General features: G+C 35.1%; 1 protein-coding gene across 1 annotated transcript in view; it reads right to left on the reverse strand.

The window, feature by feature from the left end:
* Positions 1 to 19,693, reverse strand: part of NELL2 (neural EGFL like 2) — a 191,109-nt gene that overhangs the window by 156,568 nt on the left and 14,848 nt on the right. The window contains exon 3 of the mRNA XM_027858959.1: positions 14,176 to 14,326. Coding sequence (XP_027714760.1) covers positions 14,176 to 14,326 — 151 coding nt within the window. The remainder of the gene's footprint in view (positions 1 to 14,175; positions 14,327 to 19,693) is intronic.

A 19,693-nucleotide genomic window follows, 5' to 3' on the forward strand; every position in this document is an offset into this window, starting at 1 on the left:
GGTGCTGATAGCTAAACCAAGAAGAGCCAAAACAGAGAAAGAAAACTATAGAACAATTTCAATGAATATTGATGCAAAATTTTTAAATAGATAAACTAGCAAGGAAATTATAGCAATATACTACCAGAATCACATACTGTGATCAGGTGGGATTTTTTCCAGAAATGCAGGGCTGGTTCAATATTAGGAAAATGATCAGCATAATTGACCATATCAGTAACAGAACCAATAAAGACATATATCTCAATAGATGCAGAAAAAAGCTTTTGACAAAATACAACACTCATTCCTATGAAAAAACACTAGAGAGTATAGGAATCGATGGAGTTTTCCTTAAAATGACAAGTAATATTTATCTAAAACCATCAGCAAGCATTATCTGTAATGTGGATAAGCTCAGAAGCATTCCCAATAAGATCAGGTGTGAAACAAGGATACCTATTATCACCACTATTATTTGATATTGTACTGGAAATGTTAGCAATAGCAATAAGAGAAGAAAAATAAATTGAAGGAATTAGAATAGGCAAGGAGGAAACAAAACTATCATTCTTGGCAGATGATATGATGGTAGACTTAGAGAATCCTAGAGAATTAACTAAAAACTACTTGAAATAATCAACAATTTCAGAAAAGTTGTAAGATACAAAATAAACCCACATAAAATGTTAGCATTTCTATGTTACTGACAAAACCCAGCAGCAAGAGATAGAAAGAGAATCCATTTAAAACAGTTGTAAACAACATAAAATATATGGAAGTCTTCCTACCAAGACAAACCCAGGACCTATATGGACACAACTACAAAACACTCCCCACAAATAAAGTCAGATCTAAACAATTGGAAAATTATCAATAGCCCATTAGTAGAGTGAGTCAATATAATAAGGACAAAAATTCTATCTAAGTTAATTTATCTATTCAATACCATAACAATCACATTAATAAAAAAAATTATTTTATAGAGTTAATTGAAAGGATGGAAGGGTAAGCAATAAACTAGGTGACACAGTGGATAGAGTGTTGGGCTTGGAATCCCGAAGACTCATCTTCCTGCATTCGGATCTGTTCTCAGACACTTTTGCTATCTGCATATCCCTGAACAAGTCACTTCACCCTGTTTGTCTCAGTTCCTCATCTATAAAATGAGCTGAAGAAGGAAATAGCAAACCACTCCAGTATCTTTGCCAAGAAAACTCAAAATGAGGTCCCAAATAGTTGAACGTGACTGAAAAAAAGACTGAACAACAACAAAAACTGAGAACTTCCCAGTCAAAGCATGATTTTCCATCAGCAACTGTTTGGTTTGGACTCCACAAATCATCGTGGGCCTCTGCTGGATGCCCCCTAGTGACCTTGTATTTTTAGCTTCCTACTGTGTATCATCTTCCCCCATTAAACTGTGAAGGCAGAGACTATCTTTGTCTTATTTTTATTCCAAATATTTAGCACAGTACCTGGCACATAATAGATCCTTAATAAATATGTATTGAATGTATTTAAAATGGTAAGAGGACTTCCAATAATCTGGAGCTATGAGTTTATCCCTTTGCTATGTAAATTCATTAAGCTCAAGCCCACTTCCCCCACACTCTGTATATACTTTTATCCCAGACTTTTGCAGGAAGAGTGGTGGGTGGGAGGGGGTGAATTTTCTTTTTACCAACTCTTTTTACTATACCACCTTACAAATAGTCCCTAACTAAAATCTAATTCTAGCTGGCTGATTGATATCAACTGATAATCATAACAGTAGGGGCTCACAAAAAAAAAAAAACTGGAGAGGAATTGTGGATTTATCTGCTGGGGACCTGATCTGCCAGTAGAGCTGGGAAGCCCACTTTAAACTTACATTAAAGAATGAAAACCTCAAAAATTTCAAAATAAAACATTTTGTCAAACAACCTTTATGCAACACATACATAATCCTTATTGGGAAAGGATAAAGGAAGATAATTCCATAACAATATCACTAATGAGTTGAAGCTTAAAAATTTTAATAAAATACTGGCATAAAGAGCAATGTAATGAAAACAAACAATCAAAAATCTATTTTCTATGATCTATCAAGTTAGAGTTTTTTCCAAGGAGTCAAGAATCATTTAACATTAGGAAAATAATATGTGTATAAAATAATATATGTAATCATATTAAAAAAACAAAAAATTCAAACTACTTAATTATATCTAAATATACATAAAAGATTTTGACAAAGTTAGTACATCACTTTTCCATGCTAAAAGCAAAAATAAAACAACCTGCAAAACAGACATATAAGTACAAACCCAAAGCTAACATTATCACTAGTGGAAATGAACTAGAATCTTTCCTGGTAAATACTGGAATAAAGCAAAGGTGCTATCTTTCCCAGCTATTATTTGACATAGTTCTAGAGATGCTGGTAACAATAAGAAGACAAAAGAAAGAGTAAAGACAGGCAAAAATGAGATAAAACTAACCCAATTCTTTGGAGAAAATTATTTACTTAGAAAACTCCGGGGAATCAGTACAGAAACTAATTGAGACCATCAAGAGCATCAGTCAAGTAGCCAAATACAAAATAAATTCATAAAACCTCTCAGTATTTCTATATATAAATAACAAAATGTGGGAGAAAATAATAAAAGGGAAATACTATTTAAAATAATTTTAAAATGCATAAAATATCTTGGAGTTACTCTACCAAGATATAATCAAGATAATGATAAAATACTTCATAAAGAAATAGATAACTTAAATATTGAAAGGTTATTCAGGGCTCATTTTGAGCCATTCCAATATTATAAACATTATAATACTACCTAAACTGATTTTACAGACATATGCTGTAAGCACCAAATTACTAAAGGGATATTTTAGGAGTTGGACAAAATAACTTCAGTTGCCCTATCCATCTATGATATCGTCTGATATCTCTGCTTCCTTTTCTGACTCAACTCCTTGAGAAAGTGATACTTTCCTCTCACACTCTGCTTAACTATCCACCCACTGACTTCCAACCTGATCATTAAACCATAACTTCTCTATCAAAGTTACTAACAATCTTTTAATTGTCAAATCTTTTATCAGTCCTCTTCCTTCTTGACCTCTCTCCAGCCTTTGATACTTTCAAACACTTTTTTCTCATTGATACTCTCTTCCCTGAATATGTTGTAATACTACTGTCTCCTGGTTCTCTTACGTATCTGATTGTTCCTTCTCTGTCTTTTTTGCTGGATCTTTATCCAGGTTGCATCATCCAACTGTGGCTGTCTGACAGAGCTCTGACATGCCCTCTTCTATAGTATTTCACTTGGTGATCTCATGAGCTCTCATGTATTCATCTAATTATGCAGATTATTCTGAGATCAATTTGTTCAACCCTAACCACTATGTTGTCCTTTACTTTTACATCTCTAAGTGTCTACTGGAAAAATTAAAGTAAATGTCCTGTGAACATCTTAAATTGAACATGTCCAAACCTTAACTTTTTATCCTTTCCCAAAAGTCTTCCTTCTTCCCAACTTCCCTATTATTGTTGAGATACCACCACTCCCCTAGTCTCCAAGGCTCATAAATTTTTTTTCCTTCTTTAGGAATTCATTTATGGTTTGTTCATTTTTTAAAATTTGACTAGCCTATTTTTTGTTTTGCTAATCTAATTATTTTATATTTTTCAAAGTATTCATCTATTTCTTCTAAATATCATATTTGTTCACATATAATTCTGTGAAGTAGCTTCTGATAATTTCCTTTATTTCTTCAATTGTAAGTTCTTTTTTATTTTTCATTTTTCATATGAACAATTGGTTTTCTTCTCTCTTTTTTAAAATCAAATTGGTTATTTGTTTTTAAAAGCAGATTAGTCTTATTAATCAGTTCAGTAATCTTTTGTTTTCAATTGTATTAATTTTTCTTTAATTTTATAATTCCTGTTTTGTTACTGAGTTAAGGAACTTTGATTTATTGTTATGACTATATTGAGTTTACACTAGAAATATGGAACTGGTTCAATAAAGGAAAACTAAAATATAGTAAATTATATTAATACTACATAAATAAAACCATACAATTATATCAATAAGTGCTGAATAGACTTTTGACAAAACAACTTTTTTTCAATTAAAAACTCTTGAAATCATAGAAACAAATGAATTTTTCCTTAATATATTAAATACAATTTAACAAATATGGAATGGAAAAAATTTAGGGGACCTTCCAATAAAATCAGCACTACTATCTGATATAGTTCTAGAAATGGTGAAAAGATTTTAAAAAAAATAAATTGAAGGAACATATATGGGAAAAGAGGAAGCAATATTATCACTTGTTGCTAATGATATGATAATGTACTTAATCCCAAAGAAAACTCAGCAAAAAGAGATAGAGAGAAAAATTCCTTTCAAAATATCAGAAATATAAAATATTTGTGAGTATATCTACCAATATTTACTTAGTGACTACCTGCAGAACTAAAGACAAAGCTACATAATTGGAGAAATATTAAATGCTCATGAGTATTAATTTACTTATTTGGTGCCTTACCAGTATGATTCCCAAAATAATATCTTATGGTCCTAGATATATAAAATGATACAATTTATATGAAGAAACAAAAGGCCAAGAATCTCAGGGGTAATTAAAAAGGAAAAGTGATAAGAAAGATCTATCAGCATCAAATCTCAAATTGGCAGTAATCATTAAAGTAATTTGCTACCTTTTTTTAAAGATGCTGATCAGTGGAACAGATTAGGTAAAACAAGGTACACTGGTGTATGGTTGGTTGAACTGTGAACTGGGACAGCTTTTCTAGAAATCAATTTAGAACTATGCACAAAAGGTTACCAAACTATTTATACTCTTTACACCAAAGAAATCAAAGAAAGGAAAAAGGAATCTCAATATATAAAAATATGGCACCTCTTTTAGTAGTAGTCAAAAACAGAAGATTGAGTCTCTTCCTATTGGGGAATGGGTAAACAAATTTTGGAATACGAATGGAATGGAATACTAGAGAATGTGGAAAGAGTAAGGTAGAATAGAAAGGTAGAGAGGAGAGTTATAAAGGGTTTTGAAAACCCTTTGAAAGAGAATTTTATATTTAATCCTAGCAGTCATAGGGAGTCACTGGAGCTTACTGAATAGGTGGGAGGAGATAGTGATTTGGTTAAATCTGCATTTTAGGAAGATCAACTTGATATCTGAGTGGAGGTTGTGAGCTATTGCAACAGTCCAGACAAGAGATGATAAAGGCATTTAGCAGAGTGGTTGCACTGTCAGAGGAGAGAAGAGATGTTATGAAGGCAAAAATGATAGGACTTGACTATATATGGGGGTAGGATGGGATGAGAGAGTAAGCATTCAAAGATAAAAGCCAGGTTGTAAGTCAGAGTGACTGGGAGGTTAGTAGTATGCTCAACATTAATAAACAAGTTAGGAAGAAGGGAGATGAGTTTAGTTTGTGATATGTTAAATTTAAGATATCTACAAGATATCCAGTTTAAGATATCTAATAGGCATTTGGAGATGTGAGAATGCAGGTTGAGAGAATGGTTAGGACTGACCAAGTAGAATTGAGAATCATCTGCAGAGATAAAAATTAAATCCATGGGAGCTGATGAGATCATCAATTGAAATGGTATAGAGGGAGAAGAGGGCCTTAGGGGACCCCTATAGTTAGTGATCATGAGAATCAGAAAAGAGCAATGTCATGAAAACCTAGAGAGAAGAGAGTACCAAGGAGAAGAGAGTGATTAAAAGTGTCAACGGCTGCAGAGAAGGAGGAGGATTGAGAAAGGCCATTAGATTTTATTTTATAATTAAGAAATCATTATTAACTTTGGAGAGAGCCATTTTGATTGAATGATGAGGTCAGAAGTCAGATTGTAGAGCTAAGATGAGTTAGAAGAAAGGAAAGGGAGACACCTATTGCAGATGATCTCAAGAAGGTTAGCTGCAGAAGGAAAGGATTTTTGAGGATGAGGGTATTCTGGTTTTAGGCAGTAGGGAAGCAGTTACTATACAGTGAACAATCAAAAAGTAGTGAGAGGAAAGGTGATAGAGGGGTCAACCTACTAGAGAAGATAAGAAGGAATGGAATCATTTGTGCATATAGAGGAGTTAGCAAAGAGGGGTAAAAGAGGAAGCAAAAATGTTCAGTCTAGAAAAGATAAGTGAAGAGTCTGTTTGAACTCCAAAATGAAAATAAATTCCTACAAAAAAGAAAGAAGTCATAAATGGCATAGCTCTTCAGAATGTCTCCTCAGATACATGGAAAATCACAAATTGAACTTTGGTCTGCTAAACAGCAAAATCATGAGGTCAGATTATGGAAAAGAGATATACACTTTTTGCAGATCACATGATGATATACTTAGAAAAATCCTAAAGAATCAAGTAAAAAAGTACTTGGAATAATAAACAACTTTAGCAAAGTTGCAGGCTATAAAATAAACCCACATAAATCATCGACTTTTCTATATATTACCAACGAAGCCCAACAGCAAGAGATAGAAAGAGAAATTCCATTTAAGCTTACGGTAGACATTATAAAATATTTAGGAACCCAGGAACTACATGAACACAATTACAAGACACTTTTCACACAAAGAAAGTTGGATCTAAATAATCGGAAAAATATCAGTTGCTAATGGGGAAGCTGAGCTAATATAATAAAAATGACAATTCTACCTAAGCTAATTTGCTTATTCAGTACCATACCAATCAAACTACCAAAACATTATTTTATAGAGTTAGAAAAAATAATAACAAGATTCATTTGGAAAAACAAAAAGTCCAGAATATCAAGGGAACTAATGAAAAGAAAGGCAGGGGAAGGTGGCCTAACCATTCCAGATGTTAAACTGTATTATAAAGCAGCAATCATCAAAACTACTTGGTACTGGCTAAGAAATAGAGTGGTGTGGATCAGTGGAATAGGTTAAATATGCAAGATGCAGTAGTCAATAACTATAATAATCTATTATTTGATAAACCCAAGGACCCCAGCTTCTGGTATAATAACCCACTCTTTGAAAAAAACTGCTGTGAAAACTGGAAAAGAGTATGGCAAAAACTAGGCATAGACCAAAGTCTCACACCATATAGCAAAATAAAGTCAAAATGGGTTCATGATTTAGATATAAAGGCTGATACTACAAGCAACCTGGGAGAGCAAGGAATAGTTTACCTATCAGATCTATGGAGGACAGAAGAATTCATGACCAAACAGGAGATAGAGAACATTATGAAAAGCAAAATGGATAACTTTGATTACATTAAATTGAAAAGTTTTTGCACAAACAAAGCCAACACAACTAAGTTTAGGAGGAAGGTAGAAAATTGGGAAAGAATTTTTTCGACTAGCCTCTCACAAGGGCCTCATTTCTAAAATATATAGAGAATTAAGTCAAATTTATAAGAATACAAGTCATTCCCAAACTGATAAATGGTCAAAATATATGAACAAGCAGTTCTCAGATGAAGAAATTAAAGCCATCTACAGTTATATGAAAAATGCTCTAAATCACTATTGATTAGAGAAATGCAAATCAAAACAACTCTGAGGTACCACATCACACCTATCAGATTGGCCAACATGATAAAACAGGAAAATGATAAATGTTGGAGAAGATATGGGAAAATTGGAACACTAATGCATTGTTGGTGGAGTTGTGAAATGATCCAACCATTCTGGAGAGCAATTTGGAACTATGCCCAAAGGGCTATAAAAATGTGCATACCCTTTGACCCAACAATAGCACTTCTAAGGCTATATTCTAAAGATATCATATAAATGGGAAAAGGACTCACGTGTACAAAAATATTCACAGCTGCTCTTTTTGTGGTGGCAAACAATTGGAAATTGAGAGGATGCCCATCAATTGTGGAATGGCTGAGCAAGTTGTGGTATATGAATGTAATGGAATACTATTGTGCTATAAGAAATGATGAACAGGCTGACTTCAGAAAAACCTGAAAGGCTTGTAAGGTCTGATGCTGAGTGAAGTGAGCAGAACCAAGAGAACGTTGCACACAGTAACAGCCACGTTGCGCGATAACTAATATTGATAAACTTAACCCTTCCTAGCAATACAAGGATCTAAGACATCTCCAAAGGCCTCGTGATGAAAAATGCTATCCACATCCAAAAAAAGAACTATGGAATTCAAATGCAGATTGAAGCATACTATTTGCTATTTTTTTTCTCTTCTGATGAGTTTTGTTTCCTCTTTCTGGTGGTTCCTCCTATTGGCTCTAATTTTTACTTACAACATCACTAATGTGAAAATATGTTTAATAGGAATGTATATGTATAGCCTATATCAGATTATGTGCCATCTTAGGGAGGATGGTGGGGAGGAAGGGGGAGAAAAATTTTAAACTCAAAAGCATATGGAAGTGATTGTTGATAAATCAAAATAAATTAATTTTAAAAAAATGGAAAAGAGATATAACTGGGTTTCAAATCCTAGAAACTTCTGTATTAAGCTAGAAAATATTTCTCTTGGACTTTTTATCTAAGAGATAAACTGTGATTTTCCATAATCCCTTAGAAACTTGGTGAGCTCTCCCAATCCAATCCACTAAATGGTTTTTTAAAAAACTCCTCAAACCAATCAAGGAATATTTGCTAAGCATCCGTTGTTTTAGGCACTGTCCAAGGTTTTGATGTAAAAGACACAAAAGATCCCTAGTCTCAAGGAGCTTACATGAGGAAAGATAGCATGTACATAGATTACATGTATTACAAAGTAACTATATGTATAATAAATACATAGCAGTTAGGTAGGAAAGGAATTAGTAGTTGAAGGGATTAGGAAAGGTTTTGTGTATAAGATGGTCCTTGAGTTATATCTTGAAAAAGAGGAACTCAGTGAGTTTAAGATGAAGAAGTATTACTTTCCAGGCATGGAAAAATGGCATCTAGAATTGGAAACAGCACTCTATATGTTGTCTGACTGTGGAGTAAAGTGGAATGGAAATGACACTGATGGGGTTTGTGGGCAGCAGTTAGAGAAACCTGAGTCCCTCAGAGTTATCTTTAGAAGTCTGAAGTGAGTAGCAAACACTGATATGAGGATGTGGCTCACCAATGCATCTGAGAGTTGGCAGAAGTAGCCTGCGGGGTTAGGAAGAGGGGAGTGTGGTACATACACACATTTTTTGTGGTTGTATATACATAAACAAGGAAATCTACCTAACTTTAAGATCAGTAATCTATGTAATAAAGTAGAATTCAAAAGTTAATGAATTTCCACAGGAAGCTGTGATTTTCCATGTTCTCTTAGAAACTTGGTGGGGGGAATTAAACATTTCTGCTGAGCTCTCTCAATGTAACCCAATAAACAACTTTTTGAAAAACACCTCAAACAAAGCTCTGAATGAGATAACAAAAAAAGTTACTATATCTGATTTTTCCAGCCCAAGATATCTTGGGAATGCTGAAAAAGACATCTGCTAGTGGACCCTGGGGTGGAAGTAAGACAGAAATGAGCATGGAGGAAGTACCAGCAGCTATGGGACCTGAAGAGGTCAACAGCACCAGCCACAGTAGCAGCAACAGTGGCAGCACTAAGAGTGCTAAGAGACTGGAAAAATATTACAGAGAAACCCATTACCCAATTCTGGGTCAAAGTTCCAGGACAGAAAGAAGCAGGCAAAACCTTTAGTCATGAGGGAATAGAGGCCCTACCTAGGTAAGGACCACAGCACAGACCAGAAGAATGATGAAGAAAACTCCCCTCAGATCACACCACCTTTAAAGCACTAAAAATCTATAGCTCCCAAATTTAGCCATAGAATTGCAAGCTAGCCATCCCTCTATCCCAGAAAGTGAGCAGAACTTAATTGTAATATAAAGTCCAAAGTCAAGAAATAAGCTGGAAAATATGAGCAAACAATAAAAAAAAAGAAACTGACCATAATGGGTATTTATAGTAGTCAAAATAACTTATTCACTCAAATTCATTCTTAAAACAGTATTGTAGTTACTGTATACAATATTGGTTCTATTCATTTTATTCTTCATTATTTTGTGTCTTTCCATGTTTTTCTAAGATCATTGAGCCCATAATTTCTGTTTTTTAATTTTTTAAAAATTTTTTAATTTTTTTAATTTTAATTTAATATTTTTATTTTTAACATGTGTTTTTTAAAACTTTGGGTTACAAATTTTCTCCCTTCCTCCCTCCCCACCCACCCTCAATGAAAAGGAAAGCATTTCAATACAGGTTATAGATGTGTAGTCATGCAAAACACTTCCATAGTAGTTCTGTTGTAAAAAACTAACTATATTTCCCTTCATCCTATCCTACCCCCCATTTATTCTATTCTCTCTTTTGATCCTGTCCCTCCTCAGAAGTGTTTGCTTTTGATTATCCCCTCCCTCAATCTGCCCTCCCCTCTATCAACCCCCTGCTCTATGGTCCCTTTCCCCCCTTATTTTCCTGTAGGGTAAGATAGATTTCCACACCCCACTGTGTATGTTATTTCCTCCTTAAGTCAAATCCTATGAGAATAAGATTCACTCATTCCCTCTCACCTTCCCCCATTTCCCCTCCACTGTAAAGGCCTTTTCTTGTCTGTTTCATGTGAGATATTTTACCTCATTCTACTTCTCCCTTTCTCCTTCTCCCAGTATAATCTTCTCCCACCCTTTGATTTTATTTTCCAGATATCACCCCTTCATCTTCAACTCACCCTGTGCCCTCTATCTGTCTATATATACTAACATAATTTTTCCCTCCCACTACCCTAATACTGACAAAGGACTCATGAGTTACAAATATCATCTTTCTCTGCAGGAATGTAAACAGTTCAACCTTAATAAGTCTCTTATGATTTCTCTTTCCTGTTTACCTCTTCATGTTTCACTTGAGTCTTGTATTTGAAGGTCAAATTTTCTATTCAGCTCTGGTCTTTTCCACAGGAATGCTTAAAAGTCCCCTATTTCATTGAATGACCATTTTTTACCCTGAAGGATTATACTCAGTTTTGCTGGATAGGTGATTCTAGGTTGTAGTCCTAACTCCTTTGCCCTCTGGAATATCATACTCCATGCCCTCCAGACCCTTAATGCAGAAGCTGCTAAATCTTTTGTTATTCTGATTGTGTGTCCACAATACTTGAATTGTTTCCTTCTGGCTGCTTGTAACATCTTCTTCTTGACCTGGGAATTCTGGAATTTGGCTACAACATTCCTAGGAGTTTTCCTTTGGGGATCTCTTTCAGGAGGTGATCAGGATTCTTTCAATTTCTATTTTGCAGTTTTCTTTGATAATTTCTTGAAAGATGATGTCTAGGCTCTTTTTTTGATCATGGCTTTCAGATAGTCCAATAATTTTTAAGTTCTCTCTCCTGGATCTATTTTCCAGGTCAGTTGTTTTTCCAATGAGATATTTCACATTCTCTTCTATTTTTTCATTTCTTTGGATTAGTGTTACAGTGCCTTGATTTCTCAAATTGTCCCTATCTTCCAATTTCTCCATTCTAACTTTTAAGGAAGTATTTTCTGCAGTAAGCTTTTGGATTTCCTTTTCCATTTGGCCAATTTTGCTTTTAAGGGCATTCTTCTACTCATTGGCTTTTTGGACCTCTTTTGCCATTTGGGTTAGGCTATTTTTTAAGGCGTTATTTTCTTCAGTATTTTTTTGGGTCTCCTTTAGCATCACTCTCAGTTTTTCCTTTACTTCTCTTACTTGCTTCTCAAAATCCTTTCTGAGCTCTTCCATGGCCTGGGATCAATTCATATTTTTCTTGGAGGCTTTGGATGTAGGAGCTTTGGCTTCATTGTCTTCTTCTGGTTGTATGTTTTGATCTTCTTTGTCATCAAAGTAAGATAACATAATCTGACTCTTTTTGCACTGCTTGCTCATGATCCCGGCCAATTACTTGAGTTATAAACTCTTTGTTAAGGTAGGAGCCTGTTTCCAGTGTGGAGAATGTACTGTCCCAAGCTTCAGGGGTTTTGTGCAGCTGTTTTCAGAGATACTTCCAGGGACCTGTAAATTTTCAGTTCTTCCAAGGTGCTATATTCAAGGTCGAGTTGTTTACTCCTTTCCTAGCCTGTGCTGCAGTCAATGAGAACTCTTTTCTGTCTTGGAACTGTGAGGAGGGTTTCCTCTCCACAGCCACTACAAGCTCCACCACACCAGCACTCCTCCTCGCCCTAGGACTGCCACCCAGAACTGTGACCCAGATCCAACCACAGGCAAAGCAAGAGAATCCTGCACCAGCAGAGAGATCCCTGCAATCCCCATCTTATCACCCACTCGATTCCCCCTCAGTCTGTGGACCGGAAACTCAGGAGGCAGCCACTGCCCCGGCCAAGCTTGGGGACTGGAGCTGAGACCACCGGCTTCTCTCTCTCACCATAGACACAGACTTTTACCACTGACCTTCTAAGTTGTCTTTGGCATTCATGGGTTGAGAAGTCTGGAAACCACCACAGCTGCTGGCAATTCAGTCCTCTAAGGCCTGCTCCAGGGTCTCTGAGGCCTGCGTGCCCACATTGAACTGCGCTCCTCTCCCAGCCTGGCATGATATACCTTTCCGATCAACCATCCAGACTGTCTTGGGTTAAAAATTTGTTTCACTCTGTCTTTTTGTGGGTTCTGCTGCCTTAGAATTTGTTTAGAGCCATTTTTATAGGTATTTAGAGGGGCTTGGGGGAGAACTCAAGCAAGTCACTGCTTTTACTCTGCCATCTTGGCTCCACTGACCTCATCATTTCTTAAAGCACAGTAGTATTCCATCACAATTATATACACCATAATTTGTTCAGCCCACCTCCAATCCCTGCAATTTCCAGTTCTTTGTCACCACAAAGAGAACTGCTATAAACATTTAAGAACATATATATTCTTTTACTTTTTTCCCTAATCATCTTTGGAAATAGACCAAGTAGTGGTATTGCAGGGTCAAAGGGTATATACAGATAGTTTAATAACTCTTTGGGCATAATTCCAGATTGCTCTCCAAAATGGTTAGATCAGTTCACAATTCCACCAACAATGAATTCGTGTCCCAATTTTTCCATATCCCCTCCAACATATGTCACTTTCCCCATCAATCATTTTAGTCAGTCTGATAGGTGTAAAATGATACCTCAAGGTTGTTTTAATTGGTATTTCTCCAATCAATGATGATTTAGAGCATTTTTCATATGACAATAAATTGTTTTGATTTCTTCATTGGAAAACTGCCTGTTCATATCCTTTGACCATTTATCAATTGGGGAATTGGGGGTCATCTCTAGTCATCCTGATCTATATCTTGCCCAGATGGCTCCAGAGGAGAAAGTGAGGCTGGTGACTTTGCACAGCCCTCCCTCACTTAAATCCAATTCACTTATGAGTCATGGCATCATCTTCCTCACGTCATGGTTCTCTTCAAGAATGAAGGACAAACAACAACATTGGGGAATGACTTGTATTTCTATAGATTAGACAAAGGTCTTTATATATTTGAGATATGAGACCTTTATCTGATAAACTGTCTATAAAATTCTACACACACACCCCAATTTTCTTTTCCTTATGATCTTGGCCACATTTGTTTTATGTGTACAAAATTTTTTAATTTAATGTAATCAAAATAATCCATTTTATACCTAACTTTGCTTTCTGCCTCTTGTTTATTTATAAATTGTTCACTTATCCATAAGTCTGATAAATAATATGTTCCACGTTCTTCTCATTTTCTTGTAATATCTTTTTATCTAGGCCATATATCCATTTTAAGCTTATCTTGGTAAATGATGTAAGTTACTGATCTATACCCAGTTTCTGCCATACTGCTTTCTAGTTTTCCCAACAATTTTTACCAAATAATGAATTCTTATCCTCAAATACTGAGTCTTATCTTAAGGGTATTATGTTTATTTGCTTTTGTAAATTGTGTTGGGTATCATATTTCTTGCCTTCTCAATAGGTGGAGGTAGAGTGAGAAGGAAGAAGAGAATTCAAAACTAAAAATAAAAAGATTTTTAAAAGAAACTTGAAATACAGAAAAAATAACAGCTTTTCCACTTAAAGACAAATTGTTGTTATTTGTATATTAGTAAATATGCAGTATGTGGGTTACCATTCAACAAGCTTCAATATTTTGTATCTTGCTTTAGTTTATTTCTATTTAATCTACTCAATAACATAACAGCATATAGTGAAAATGGAGGAAAAAGGCATTCACACTTACCTTTTATCTAAATGATGAATAGATAGGATAACACCTGAATTTAATTGTATTTGTTTTAAGGTCACCAAAATAGTGAACTCATGCTCATTTCGTAACTTCTGAAAAAATTGTTCAGCAGTAGCAATGGATGCTTTTACACTCCTTGAAGTATCTAAAAATAAAGCAAAAAAAAATACTAAGTGTAGACTAGAATTTGTCTTTATATTAGCACCCAACAAGTTTTTTAAAATTTTGCTGAATGATTTATACATAATAGAATAGTGATTGTATAAACAAATATTTGTAACTAGATAAGAGGGCTCAAAGAACAATGAACATTAAAATCTCTAATTAAAAGCTAGTCCATTATACTGTACCTCATTTTCAAGAGCAACAAGGTCTACCTGAACAGCTCCAAGACAAAATATTTTGACTTATATCAAAATTTCTATTCTGCAGTCTTCATTTATTATTGGCATGTGTTCTTGATGTCTACCTTGATGTTCTCAATTCAAAAACTGGATTTAAACAATTCTACTTTGTATACATTGATTCCTTGAGCTAGAAGGCTTGCTTTAAACAAAATTCAAGATTACTAAATTAGTCACTCTCATACTTTGGTGTTTCTGATTTAAAAAAAAAAACAACCCAGCATATGCTTGATGCTTATGAAATATAAAGATAAAAGTATCTTTTATTTGTTGAATAGAGTATATACATTCTAATATATATTTCCTTCCCCTATCTTGATGTGAGTGATCATACTTAGAAGCATAATCTTTTGGCCAAGAAAGTTTTAAAAAGGAGACACAAAATCTTGTCCAATATTCACACAACCTTAGAACACAGAGATCAATGATGAAACACCCAGGAAGAGTAATAGAGCTATATTGGGAGACTGGGAGATACAAAGGAGGGAGGATTAGTCTTGACTATCTCTTATCCATGAATAAAATTCTCCTCATGGGCATATTTGGGTATAAGGAAAGCCCCACACACATATAAGGAAAGCTGCCATACATTTGAAGGCAGTTACTTGGAGTATTCAACTCTTCCCTTTTTTCCTAAGTGTAAACCTGAGTGAAAAGGAGATTTTCTAATCACTGTAAAGTTCTCTTTTTTATGTTGTTGCTCAGTCCAGTTGTGTCTGACTCTCCATAGCATGCCATTTCTCTCTATGGAGTTTTCTTGGCAAAGATACTGAAATGTTCTTCTAGTTCCTTCTCCAGTGAACTAAGGCAAATAGAGGTAAGTGACTTGCCTAGGGTCACATAGCTAGTAAGTGTCTGAGGCCAGATATGAACTTATGTCTTCCTGACTCCAGGCCCTTTCCACTGAACTGCCTAGCTACCTCTCCTTTCCATAGTCAAGAAATATTAATTCCCCAGAATAATAAAGAGAATAAATCAAAGTCATAAGCAAAATCTCAAAAACAAAAAAGCATGTGTTCATAAACAATTGAAAGCCTACTTCAATCATTCAGAAATATATAATAATAGTAAAAGCCACCTTAAATTCTCACCATATTTTGTCCTATCACAATACTATTAAGTAAATAGTGATCATCACTGTGTTCATTTTTAGTCAAAGGTAAATAGAATGAAAGAGAAGTTGGATGATTTATGCAAAATCATATGGCAAGTTAAGAGTGAAATTCAAGTTAGATCTCAGATCTCATAATTTACATGCAATATTCTTTCTATTATATGTCACTGATCTCTGTTCTGCTATTTTTATTGCATACTGTGTGCATCCCTAACTGCCCCTATTCATTATTTGCCAGATTCAGAATCTGAGGATCTTTAGTCATGAGTCTGTGCTTCTAATCTACTTTGAAGGTTTTTATCAAATGATAAAAATATGTGAGTGAAAAAACATTTATTTAAAGATGATTAACATATTTTAAAAATACAACTTATAAATTTACTACACTGTCTAATTTTTTTGAAAAATCACATGCAGTATTAAATGAGTCATTTGATTTTTCCAAAAGTTTCATGGTGTCAATCTTACGCATGTGATTTTTATCATTCACATAATCTTTTATACAAACCAATCAGTAATATGTTAATTAATCAAGTAAAGAATGATGAAGGGAAGGGAATAAGCATTTATATAGTACCTACTATGTTCCAGGCACTATGATAAGTGCTTTTAACAAATATCTCATTTGATCCTCAGAATAGCCTTGGAAAATAGGTGCTATTGTCCACTTTCACTGTTGTTGTTCAGTTGTTCGGTAACGTCTGCCTCTTCATGACCGCATGGACCACAGCATGCCAGGTCCTTCTGTCTTCTACTATTGCTCTAAGTCTGTCCAAACTCAAATATTGTTGCTTCCATGACACTATCTATCCATCTCATCCTTTGCCATTTCCTTTTCCTTTTGTCTTCAATTATTCCCAAAATCAGGGTCTTTTTCAACGAGTCCTACCTTCTCATTATGTGGCCAAAATATTTAAGCATCAGTATTCGTCCTTTCAATGAGTACTGACTGATTTGATCTTCTTTGCTGTCCAAGTAACACTCAAAAGTCTTCTCTAGCACTATAATTCAAAAGTGTTGATTCTGCAGCACTGAATTTTACTTATAGTCCAACTCTCACAGCCATACATTAGTACTGGAAAAACCGTAGCTTTGACTATATGAACCTTTCTCTGCTAAAAATCAGAGTATGCTGCCTAGATTTGCCATAGCTTTCCTTCCAAGGAGTAAGCATCTTTTAATTTTATGGCTACAGTTGCTATCTGTCGTGATCTTTCAGCCCAAGAATATGAAATCTGACACTGCTTCCATTTCTTCTCCCTCTATTTGCTAGGAAATTATGGACCAGATGCCAAGATCTTTTTTTAATATTAAGCTTCAAGCCAGCTTTTTCACTCTCCTCTTTCAGTCTCATCAAGAAACTTTTTAACTTTCTGCCATCAGAGTGGTATTGTCTACATGGCTGAGATTGTTGTTATTTCTCCTGGTAACTTTAATTCTGGTTTTTGATCCATCCAGCCTGACATTTCACATGAGGTACTCTGCATATAAATTAAGTAAGGTGACAATATACAGCCTTATTGTACTTCTTTCCCAATCTCAAAACAATCAGTTGTTCCATATTTGATTCTAACTGTTGCTTTTTAGCTGACATACAGGTTCTTCAGGAGTCAAATGAGATGATCCAGTGTTCCCATCTCTTTGAGGACTTGCTACATTTTATTATGGTCCACACAGTCAAAGGCTTTAGTGTAGTCAATTATGCAGGAGTAGATTTTTTGGTTTGTTTTTCTGAAACTCCCTTTTTTCCTCTATAATCCAATGAAAGTTGGAAATCTGATCTCTAGTTCTTCTGCCTCTTCACAAACCTGTCTCCACTTCTGGTAATTCTTATTTCACATATTGCTGAAGCCTAGCTTGCAGAATTTTAAGCATAACATTACTGGCATGTGAAATGAGTGCAGTTGTTCAGTACTTGAACATTTGGGGGTATTGCCTTTCTCTATAATTTGAACATACACTGATCTGTTCCAATCCAGTGGCCACTGTTGAATTTTTCAAATTTGCTGGCATATTGAGCACAGCACTTTAACAGCATCATCTTTTAGGGTTTAAAATAACTCAGCTGGAAGTCCATCACCCCTACTAGCTTTATTGTTAGCAATGATTCCTAAGGCCCACTTGACTTCATTCTCTAGGATTTACAGTGCTATATCAGTAACCACACAATTATAGTTATTGGTGATGTTAAGATCTTTCTTGTACAGTTCTTCTGGGTATTCTTGCCACCTCTTCTTAATCTCTTTTGCTTCTAAGTCCCTACCATTTTGTCTTTTATCATTCCTATTTTTACCTGAAATGTTCCCTTATTATCTCTAATTTTCTTGAAGAGATCTCTTGCCTTTCCCTTTCTATTATTTGCTTCTATTTCTTTACATTGCTTATTTAAGAAAACCTTATCTCTTTTTGTCATTCTGCAGAATTCTACATTCAGTTGAGTATATCTTTCCCTTTCTCCTTTACCTTTCACTTTCTTCTTTTCTCAGCTATTTGCAAAGCCTCAGTAGACAGTCATTTTGCTTTCTTGCTCTTCTTTGAGATTTTTTTGTGGCTGCCTCCTGTATGATATTGTAAACCTCTGTCCATAGTTCTTCAGGCACTCTATCTAATCTCCTAAACTCCTTCATCATCTCTACTTCATATCCATAAGGGATGTTATTTAGGTCATGTCTATACAGTCTAATGGTTTTTTCTACTTTCTTCAACTTAAGTTAAAATTTTGTAATAAGAAGCTCATGATCTGAGCTGTAGTCAGTTCCGGGTCTTGTTTTAACTGACTATATGGAGCTTCTCTACCTTTGCTTGCAAAGCATGTAATAAATCTGATTGACATCCATGTGGCTTGTTGAAAATTTGCTATGACCACTGAATTATCTTGACAAAACATCATTAGTTGAAAAAAAAAGTGTTTGCTATGACCATTGAGTTATCTTGACAAAATACCCTACTTCATTTTGTACTCCAAGGCCAAACTTGCCTCTTTTCTAGATATCTTTTGATTTCCTATTTTAGCATTCTAATCCTCTATGATGAAAGTGACACCTTTTTTGATGTTACTTCTAGGAGATATTGTAGGTCTTCATAGATTTGATCATCTTTGGCCTCTTTGGCATCAGTGGTTAGAGCATATTACTGTGATGTTGAATGGTTTGTCTTGGATTTAAAGAGGTATCATCCTGTCATTTGTGATATTATTCCCCAGTACTGCTTTTATCACCCTTTTATTGACTATGGGGGCTACTCCCTTTCTTCTAAGGGATTCTTGCATATGTAATGATTATCTGAATTAAATTCATCCATCCCCATCCATTTTAGTTCACTTACTGTGATGTGATGTGATGTGATGTGAATGGATGAATTTAATTTTAGTTCACTGGTGGAGTATATAGGATGTTTATGGAGGACTAGCACCTTTAGTGTGAGGGCTCACCAAGCCCTTTTCAGGGCTGCTCATCCACCTTTGGTATTCACCTTTCACCCAACTGTCACCTGTGGTTCCAAGAAGCTGTAGCATGTGTAGTGGCCATACCTGGTAAACCTTCCCAGCAGATGGGTTAAACCAGATTTAGGGTAACTGATAGGCCTTAAACCCACCAAAGAGTTAGGGTGGTGTCTACCCCAAGCATATAAATACTTCTCCCAGGGAATAGGCAGGTGAGAACAATTTGTTCCAACAGCCAAGAATACTGCTGTAGCAGGAACTGTGGAGTGCTTAGAGCTTGGTCAAAAGTCAAGGAAGCCAAGATTATCCAAAGCATCCTGGGCCATCACCTGTTTTCTTGATTTTTTTCCTACCATTGGACTTCAACGATTCTGGAAGAGAAATCGAGGCTGATGCCTTTGTGCAACTTTGCCTCACTAAAATCCCACTAAAAACCCATGAATCAAGATATCACCCCATGACGCCATTGCCGTTTTTTAAAAAATTACATTCTTAGGCAATGTGTCTAGCAGGGAGATTTTTAGGTCAAATAACATGGACAGTTTTGTCATT

This window comes from Vombatus ursinus, unplaced genomic scaffold (genome assembly GCF_900497805.2).
Source record: "Vombatus ursinus unplaced genomic scaffold, bare-nosed wombat genome assembly UNPS02013950.1, whole genome shotgun sequence".
NCBI lineage: Eukaryota > Metazoa > Chordata > Mammalia > Diprotodontia > Vombatidae > Vombatus > Vombatus ursinus.